This window comes from Patagioenas fasciata, chromosome 13 (genome assembly GCF_037038585.1).
Source record: "Patagioenas fasciata isolate bPatFas1 chromosome 13, bPatFas1.hap1, whole genome shotgun sequence".
NCBI lineage: Eukaryota > Metazoa > Chordata > Aves > Columbiformes > Columbidae > Patagioenas > Patagioenas fasciata.
The window spans coordinates 14,763,442-14,772,562 of NC_092532.1; the positions used below are offsets into that span (position 1 = coordinate 14,763,442).

A 9,121-nucleotide genomic window follows, 5' to 3' on the forward strand; every position below is an offset into this window, starting at 1 on the left:
TCACCCCAGTGCCCATCCCGGTGCACCGCCTTCCCCGGTACCCACCCTAGCACTCACACCGGTGCTTCGGCACCCCCGGTGTCCAACCGGGCACCCACCAGCCGCCCGCCCCGGCACCCGCCGGGCACCGGCACCCACCGCCCGCACCCGGGCACCCCCATCCCCCTGGAGAGCCCCTGGGAGGAGCCGGGTTGAGGCCAAGTGGACTCGTGACGGGGATAGCGCGTGACACTTGGGGGTACGCGCCTCCGCCGGCAGTCATTTTGGGGCAGAAAAACGTCAAAACCGCTATTCCTCCCCTGCAAGCCCCTCGCTGAGGGGACAGCGCCGAGGCAGAGGTACACTGTACCTTTAAGCAGCCCGGGGCCTGCTTGGCCGCGCAGTTCACGCTGGGAGATGTAGTCGCCACAGGCGAGCCTCCCGCAGCGGGCCCGGGGCCGCTGGCGGGGCTGGACTACAGCTCCCAGCAGGCACCGCGCCGCCCACCAAGGGGACGAAGGGCAACGTGTCCGGGCCGGCGCAGCGATGGCGGCGGAGTGGAGCGTACTCGTCCTCACCTGCCAGCGCGGCGGCTGTGTCTGCGCCTTTCAGCGAGGCAAGCGGCGGGGCTGGCGCTCGCCCTCTCCCCCCCGGGCGGGGCGGGGGTTGCCAGTCCTCAGCGCCGCCGGCCTCTCGCTTGGCAGAGCTGGAGTCCCGCCGGCTGAGGGGCAGCCTGGGCCCGCGGCCCCCCGCGCTCCTCCTGGCCGTGGAAGACCCGTGGGCCCGGCTGGGCAGCGGCGGGGCCACCCTCAACGCTTTGCTGGTGGCGGCCGAGCACCTCAGCGCCCGGGCGGGCTGCACGGTGAGTGGCCTGTCCCCGGCACGGGGGGGGCTGTGGTGAGCCCGGGGGAGCGGCTGCCCCGTCCCCGGTGACTGTCTCCTGCTCTCTCCTCCCAGGTGGTGACCTCCGATGTCCTGCGGGACGCCCGGATCCTCATTCTGCACATGGTGAGAGCCGACTTGGGAACGCTCCAACATGGAGCCACTTCACACCCACTCCCTCTCTGTGACCCCCTCCTGGTTCCCTGTCCTGCCAGGGCCGTGACTTCTCCTTCGATGACTGTGGCCGGGCTTTCACCTGCCTGCCTGTGGAGGAGCCCAGTGCCCAGGCTGAAGCCCTGGTCTGCAACCTGGACAGCCTGCTGGGAACCATGACACACCGGGTTTGTGTGGCCTGGGGGACGGGGCACTGGGCTCGTGCCGTGGGATACTTGGCACCCTGGCTTGGGGGTGGGTTCGGCTCCCCATAAAGCTTTTGGGGTGCCTTCAGCAGTCTCCCAGCACGGTGGGAAGGGTGCTGGGTGCCCCACAAGGGCCAGACCCGCCCTGGGAATGTGGCCCTTCTTTCGACAGCTCTGTGTGGGCTCCCCGCCTGGTGTGTGGGTTTGCAGCACTGACATGCTCCTCACCGTGCCCGCGGTACCAGGTGAGTGGGTGCCAGCCTTGCCTCCAGCCTCCGCTTTGGCTTGGGACAGAGGTTGGAGCTTGCAGTGGCACAACAGGTTCAGCCTGTGCTGTGCCCCCGTTAGGGTGCATTTTCTTGGGTGTTGATGATCTGTGTGTGGTAGGGAGCATCCGTTGTGCTTGCAGCAAGGTGGCCAAGGCTGGATGCTGTTGTAACCACCTCTGCTGTGGGCCCAGTTTTCAGGCAGCTGTGCCCAGTCTGGGTACATGCGCTGCCCCAATGGGCACTGGTTTCTATCCCTTTCTCCAGGGATCAACTGGGATGGCTTTCAGGGTGTCAGAGTGATTGCGGTGCCCGGAAGCCAGGCGTATGCCAGGAACCATGGGGTTTACCTCACCGATGAGGAGGTCAGTAGCAGCTCCCCCTTCAAGGGGCACCCCTTGGAGGTGCAGGGTTCCCTTCCCCTTCGGTCTCTTGGGTGCTGAGGTCTGGCTTGGACCTCTCTAAAGAGTTCATCTGTGTGTTCTTGCTGTTAGGGGCTGGTGCGCAACATTGTCTACAAAGGCACGGAGGCCCAGATCCAGCAGTGCGCAGGGGCTGATGGCACCGTCCCACTGGTATGGCGAAACTTGGGTGTTGGTGGCCCTGCCAGCCCCATCTCTTGTGTCACCATGGTGGTGGCCTCAGCCCTGCTGTGCTCTGGCAGGTCTGTGGAGTGGTTTTCTTCTCCTCGGATGCTGCCGAACAGCTTCTCGCCACCCATGTCGTCCCTCCTCTGGATGCCTGCACCTACATGGGGCTGGACTCGGGGGCGCCACCCATCCAGGTAACAGTCCCTCTGTGGGGGACGGGACCCCTCACCTCACGGGTGTCAGACATCTCTGTAGGGCCTGTTTGTCCCTGCACCGCCAGATTTGGGTGGAAGCGGTGGCAGGAGAGGAGCACCCAGCAGCAGGGTGGGGGTCAGGGTGGCTGCACCAGCCAGCCCGGTTGCACCCAACAAGTCCCTTCTTTCCCCAGCTCTCCCTCTTCTTCGACATCGTGCTGTGCATGGCTGAGGGGATGACGGAAGACGAGTTTGTGAAGGGTGGTGGTGATGCCAGTGTGAAGAGTGCCCGCTCTGTCCTGTGGACAGCTCTCCACACCTTCCCTCTTAGCATGGGTGCGTGACACTCTGACCTGCATGTGTGACATGACCTATCCCTGAGTCCTGTTCCCCTGCGTGGAGAGAAATGTGGTGGTTGGGGCCTGGCACCTGGCTGTTTCTCCCCACTATGGTGGGTCCCCAGGTCTCCTCAGCTCTTTGGCCGGGGATGTTCAGTCTGGCTGCCCTTGGCTCACATGGGTGTCAGGCACACCGACATTTGCCATCGGTGCACTGAGAGCTCTCCTGCCTCCTTGCAGCCTGCATCCCCAATGCATCATATGACTACATGACCACCTCTGCGAGTGATCACATCCGCAGCCTGACGCTCCTGCCCGGCTCCGCCAGCCACCTCCGCTTCTGCAAAACAGCCCATTCCCATGTGGACGTACGTCCTTCTGTCCCCAGCCTTGCTCATGCACATTTTTTGGGGGTTGCTCCAGGCTGTGTGGCTGGACCCTGGTCCCACATGCCTCTGTGCCCCCGGCAGCAGCCCTGTCTCCTGGAGGATGGCTCTTCAGTCACCAATTGCCTGCTGGAAGGAGCCGTGTGGCTGGCAGCCGGCAGTGTCATCCAGCACTGTCACCTCCAGGTATGTGGCTGGGGTGGGGGTGACCCTGGGTCCTCAGTGCATTGAATGGGCAATGGGGTGGGATGGCACCCATGGCTGGGAGGGTGGACCCATGGCTCTGAGATTTGGAGTGCCCTTCTTCCTGGCTGCCTTTTGGCTGGTGCTGGAGACCGTGGTGGTTGTCACTCTTCCCAGTCAAGGAGAGGATGTTGTCACCTCTGGACTGTCCCTCCCTGGTTACCAGGTCAGACACTCTCCTTGTAGGCTTTATCATGGCAGATCTCTAAAGGCTGTCACCTGGCCTGAATTTATGCAGTCCGTGTCCCCACAGCCACATGACAAAACGCAGGGTGGTTGTTCCCTTCCAAGGTTGGGGGCTGCTGTGGGGCTGGCTATACCATTTCATGCCCTGCTGCCTCTTCAACAGGGTCCCCTGGAGATTGGTCCTGGCTGCCTCCTCTCGGGCCTTGCTGCAGACTCCTCGCCAGCCCTGCAGGGCTGTCCTCTGCGTGACATTGTCCTGCAGGGCCACCACGTCCGGCTGCGTGACCTGCCCTGCCGCGTATTCACACTCACCGGCCGCCTTGACGACTGGCAGGTACGGGAACAGTGAGGCAGCACAAGGCTCCCCATGAAGCCGAGGTGTAACCATCCCCTCCATCCCCCGCAGAGCCCTGCCGACGAGGCCACCTACCTGAACATGCCCTGGGCTGAGTTTTTCCACCGTACAGGCATACGGTAAGTGCTACGTGCCAGGATGGGACAGGAGACCCCTGCTTCCCTGGGGATGGCTGCAGTGGGAGGTGGCACGGCCACCCTAACCCATCCTGCGTTCCAGCTCCCCTCCTGGAAGGTGTCCTTCAGCCCTGGAACGGTGCTGACATGCTCTCCCTCCATCAGGGAAGGAGACCTTTGGGACGCTGAGATGCCGCGGAGGAGCCGCTGCCTGCTCAGTGCCCGGCTCTTCCCGGTGCTGCACGCCCGCGAGGCGCTGGGGCTGGAGGATGTACTGTGGCTGCTGGCCCCAGTGGCCAGCGAGCGGCTGGCGCGTTGGCGGACGGCCTGGCGCATGTCGTGGCAGGAGCTGCTGCCCTGCCTGGACAGGGTGGCTGAGCTGGGCGCCCGCCGGGACCTTTTCTTCCTGCAGGGCCAGCACAAGGTGCGGCGGGTGCTGCTGGGCTGCCAGGACAGCAGCCTCCTGCCCATCACCCGCAGTGCCGTCCATGAGGGCTACCACGAGACTGTGCTGGGCACGCTGGACGAGGGTGAGCTGGACTTGCTGTGTGTTACATCTCTTGTGTATCAGGGCTGTTTGTTTCTCCGCACCCTTTCTAATGACCCTCTGCTGCAAGAACCCATGGGTTCACCCCTCACCCCTTGTTGCAGAAGTGGGCTGCTGTGGGGCAACCTACAGCCTGGCTGTGGCTTTGCGGTCTCCTTTTATTTTCTAGTTGCCTCCACGGCTGGTGATGCTGGCATTGCAGCCCGGGCACTTGCCTGCATCGCTGACGTCCTGGGCTGCATGGCGCGAGACAAAGGGGGTTTGCGGAGCGGCCCTGCTGCCAACAGGGAGTGGGCCTCAGCTTTTGGGCGCCTGGAGAGTGGGGACATAGCTGGTGGTGTCCGGGAGCTGGCTGCTGAGCGGCAGAAGTGGATGAGCAGGTGAGGCTGGGGCTGGTGAGGGGCAGCTGCCCCATCCCGGGCATCATCGCGTGCAGGGCACCATGGCAGTGGGCTCAGCATCCTTCTTTTCCCAGTCCAGCTCTGCTGGTGAGAGCAGCTCGGCATTACGAGGGGGCTGAGCAGATCCTTATCCGGCAGGCAGTGATGTCCTCATGCCAGTTTGTCACTGTGGGGCAGGTGGAGCTGCCACCCTTGGGGCACTGGGTGCAGGTGGCATGTCCAGCCCGCCTGGACCTCTCTGGTGAGTGTGTGTCCCCCAGACGGATGATCCGTGTGTCATCCCTGTGGTGCTGGGGGAAAAGGAGCCGGGGTGCTGCAGGGGGCTGATGGTGAGCTTTGACAGGCGGCTGGAGCGACACTCCCCCCATCACATACGAGCACGGGGGGGCTGTGGTGGACGTGGCGGTGTTGGTGGACGGGTGCCGGCCCATCGGCGCCCAGGTGCGGCGCATCAGCGAGCCGGAGCTGCGCCTCGCCAGCCTTGGCGGGACGCCACAGAGTGAGGCAGCGATGGAGCTGGTGTGCCGGGAGCTGGAGCACTTGCAGGATTACTGCCAGCCACATGCGCCAGGTGAGGCGTCACCATCCCCACAGCTCCCTACCTGTGATGTCCCCTTGGTGTCCTGACCACATGGTCCAGCACGGCCCTTGTTTTGGACAATGGGGTGAGGGAGCAGGTAGCACAACAGGCATCAGCTTTGCTTTCTCTTTGTGTTTTCAGGAGCCTTGCTGAAAACTGCCTTCATCTGCACCCAGGTAGTGCAGTTCCCCTCACAGAAACCCCTGGGGGCCCAGCTGATGGAGAACTTTGGGGGCGGATTTGAGGTACAGACCTGGTCCAAGCTGCCCCACGGGTCTGGCCTTGGTAAATCTGCAGGGAAAGGGCTGGGGAGTCCCTCCCTCGTACCAGGGAGTCCCTCCTGCTGCCAGCACCAGATTGGTGCATCCCCCTCAATGCCTTTGGCCCTACCTGTGCTCCCTGCAGGCACCAGCAGCATCCTGGCGGGAGCAGTGATGGCAGCGCTGTACCGGGCGGCTGGGAAGACAGCCAGCACCACATCCCTCATCCATGCTGTGCTGCACCTTGAGCAGAGGCTCACCACAGGTAGCGGCCAGGGGCAGAAGCCGGCCTGCGGGGTGGGGGATCCAGCAGTGGCAGAGGACCCTCTGCTCTGCAGGCGGCGGTTGGCAGGACCAGGTGGGTGGGCTTGTGCCTGGCATCAAAATCGGGAGGTCGAAGGCCCAGCTGCCACTCCGGGTGGAGGTGGAGAAGATCCTGGTGCCAGATGGTTTTACCCAGACCCTCAATGATCACTTGCTGCTGGTATACACGGGGAAGACCCGCCTGGCCCGCAACCTGCTCCAGGTAACACCCATGTGGCCCATGGATGCCACAGCCTTTGTCCTCTGCTCCCCTATGGTCTTTGTTACCTGTCCCCTTCATCGGTGCAGAGCTTTCCCACCCCGATGGGAGCTGGCACTGAAGGCTGTGGGTGCGGTGCTACTTCCCTGGGTGCTGCTGGAGCCAGCTGGGTGGTGACAAGGGACGTTCTGGTGTCTTGCAGGATGTGGTGAGGAACTGGTACGCCAGGCTGCCCTCCACCGTGCAAAATGCCGACGCGCTGGTGAGCAACGCCGAGCAGTGTGCCCAGGCCTTGAGGCAAGGTGTGAGCACCCTTCTGTGGGCCGGGGCCCTTTGAACTGCTAAAGGAACACAAACTTCCCCAGGGAGGGTCTGTGCAGTCCTGGGGGAGGAAAAGGGCTGGGGGGCTGCAGACTTTTGCAGCTGCGGAAACCTCAAATCCTCCCCCCAGGCCTGGCATATTACTGGCAGTGCCTGAAAACCAACACATTATAGGCAATGCCCTAAAATTCAGGCTTGAATGAAGACTTTGAGGAAGGGGGGTTAGACAAGCCGAGTCCGGCTGATTTTCCATGGGCCATCTGTGATGGCGTCGGAGGCTGTGCCCAGCCTGTGCGGTGGATTCATTTGGGCTTTGGCTGCTGTAGAGGGGAAGCTGAAGCATTAAAGCACGGAAATTCTCCCCTTGTGGAGGATCAAAAATAAACAGCAACGTGATAGGGCTGGGTTTCCTTTCCAGCAAGCAGAGCTGGGAGGAAAACTGGGTAGATGAGAAGGTGGAATTTAGCTTGGGCTGAGCAGTTCAAGCGGATTTTACAGGCAGAGAAAGAAAAACGGGAGCTACACTACCAGTTTCAACTGCCTGAGCTGCTTAATAAACAGACCAGGGAGATGCAACAGCTCAGTTAGACTGTATTGGGTGTTTGTAACTAGAATCTGGAGAAGTACATTAATTCATAGCAAGTAATGTGTCAGGGAGGGATTACTAGAATGAGTGTTGTTCTCTTTTCCCAAGTAACAAGCAAGAGGATGAGAGGAAATGGCCTCAAGTTGTGCCAGGGGAGGTTTAGACTGGATATTTGGAAAATTTGTTCACAGAAAGGGTTGTCAGGCATTGGCACAGGCTGCCCAGGGAAGTGGTGGAGTCGCCGTCCCTGGAGAGGTTTAAAAGATGTGTAGATGTGGTGCTCAGGGACATGGTTTAGTGATTAACTTGGTAATGTTAGGTAAGGGTTGGATTTGATGGTCTTAGTCTTTTCCAATCTAAACGATTCTGTGATTCTAGGAGAGGCAGTGACAGTTTTCTGCCCCTTGGGCAAGAAACAGAGGCAAATGGTTTGCGATCTCCTCTCCCTTGCAGGTAACCTGCCGCTCCTCGGACAGTGTCTGGACCGCTACTGGCAGCAGAAGAAGTGCATGGCCCCCGGCTGCGAGCCGCTGGCCGTGAGGCGCATGATGGCTGCTCTCCAGCCCCATGTCTATGGGCAGTGCTTGGCTGGTGCTGGCGGTGGCGGGTTCCTTTACGTCTTGACCAAAGCCCCTCGGCAGAAGGAGGCTTTACACCGAATTCTAGCAAAAACCGAGGTGAGATGGGAGCTCCCAGGCGGTTTGCTGTCACAGGTGGCTCACAGAAACTTGCTTTATCTAGCGCAAGCACCAGGAGCATCTTGGAAGCGAGAACAGGACCCTTGATGGCTCCTGCCCAAACCCATAACTTTTTTTTTTCCCTAGGGACTGGGCAACTTCAGCATCCACAGCATCGAGGTGGACATGGGCGGTTTCTCTGTGGATGTTGTGGGATGTGATCTGAAGGATGGTGCTCACTCCAGAGAGGATGTGGCTGTGTGAAGGTCTTCAGCCCTGACCTATTCCTGGCAAATGTGTGGGGCAGAGGAGGGAGAAGTCCCTGTTGTGTTAGGGGCAGCTCCTTCAGCTGGCTCCTGCAGGTGCCTTAGGTCTTGACATGGCCTTTTTGTGCTGCTACTTGCCCCAAAAGCCAGAGAGGCTGGAGAAGTTGTGACGAGCTGGGCAGGCAAAACCATGCCCAGAGGGTGGCCTTGCTGGAAGGACAGTGTACTAGGGCCTCCAGGCTGATTTTTGGGGTTTCACTCCAGTTTTCATGGCTCTCCAGTGAGAAAAGAACAGCTCTTGGAGTGCTGCCTCTAGCAAGAGCCCTTCTGCTCTTCCAGCAGCCCGGGCCTGTGCTGCCCATTCAGCATCAAATGCTCCTATATGTGGAATCAAGTCCCTGACCTGTGCTGAGAGTCGATTTCTGCAGTGAGTTACTAGTCCCTGCAGTCTCTTTGAATAAAAAAAAGATTGTTCCAAGCATCTGTTTGTGCCGCTCTGTCCCTAGCAGGGCTCCTCCCTCCCCGTGGGACAGCACTGGCCCAGCAGTGCGGCAACAAAGCCCTTCTGGGGGTGGGTGAGTCACAACTTGGGTGCAGGGGCCGGTCATCACCCTCTGCAGCCCTGGGGACAGGACAGCAGGGGAGTGCTGCTGCAGGGCTGGCACCAGGTAGGACCTCAGGGGTGTGTGTATTCATGCTGGGCCAGTGCCAGCTGGGGGTGAAAGGTGGGAAGATGCTCTTGAGGCTGTGGCACAGGGTAGAAGTGGTGAATAGTTCTTGTCCCTCATCTCTTCAGCTCCCTCTGAGCTCACAGACACACACAACTCCGACTGCTGCTCAGCCAGGTGAGGTTTATTTGGAGTCCTGCTGCCTACAGCAGGTTTCTAGGGATTTTCCAAGCACTGGCCCCAGAAGGAAATAATTCCTTTTCCCTTCTACACAATGGTCCCCATGGCACCAGGAGAGCACCAGGGCTCAGGATGTGTAAGACTCCAGTAGCTGACCCTTGAACTGGTGCCACAGAAGGAACACGACTGCAGCCAGCAGCACGGGCAGAGCTCGCTGT

At 60.8% G+C, this 9,121-nt stretch overlaps 1 protein-coding gene across 3 annotated transcripts; it reads left to right on the forward strand.

Annotated features, from left to right (window-relative positions):
* The first annotated feature begins 495 nt into the window (after positions 1–495).
* Positions 496–8,533, forward strand: FCSK (fucose kinase). 3 transcript variants are annotated; one of them, XM_065848517.2, is made up of 23 exons: positions 496–595; positions 684–841; positions 937–987; positions 1,077–1,202; positions 1,393–1,465; positions 1,754–1,851; positions 1,981–2,061; positions 2,151–2,270; positions 2,465–2,606; positions 2,849–2,976; positions 3,079–3,180; positions 3,587–3,757; positions 3,830–3,897; positions 4,060–4,424; positions 4,611–4,821; positions 4,917–5,083; positions 5,186–5,413; positions 5,564–5,707; positions 5,828–5,947; positions 6,021–6,208; positions 6,408–6,507; positions 7,566–7,789; positions 7,937–8,533. In XM_065848517.2, the coding sequence occupies exons 1-23, from the start codon at positions 526–528 to the stop codon at positions 8,051–8,053; spliced, it is 3,252 nt and encodes a 1,083-aa protein (XP_065704589.1). In that variant the 5' UTR covers positions 496–525; the 3' UTR covers positions 8,054–8,533. The 3 variants fall into 3 exon arrangements, with proteins under 3 accessions (XP_065704589.1, XP_065704586.1, XP_065704588.1); XM_065848514.2 differs by having other exon boundaries at positions 4,060–4,821; XM_065848516.2 differs by having other exon boundaries at positions 3,082–3,180; positions 4,060–4,821.
* Positions 8,534–9,121: the final 588 nt, after the last annotated feature.

Coding starts and splice junctions, on each gene's coding strand:
- FCSK (XM_065848514.2), top strand. CDS start 526: ATGGCGGCGGAGTGGAGCGTACTCGTCCTCACCTGCCAGCGCGGCGGC. Junction 3,898..4,059: donor TTCCACCGTACAGGCATACG/GTAAGTGCTACG, acceptor TCCCTCCATCAG/GGAAGGAGACCTTTGGGACG. Junction 5,084..5,185: donor AGCCCGCCTGGACCTCTCTG/GTGAGTGTGTGT, acceptor GAGCTTTGACAG/GCGGCTGGAGCGACACTCCC.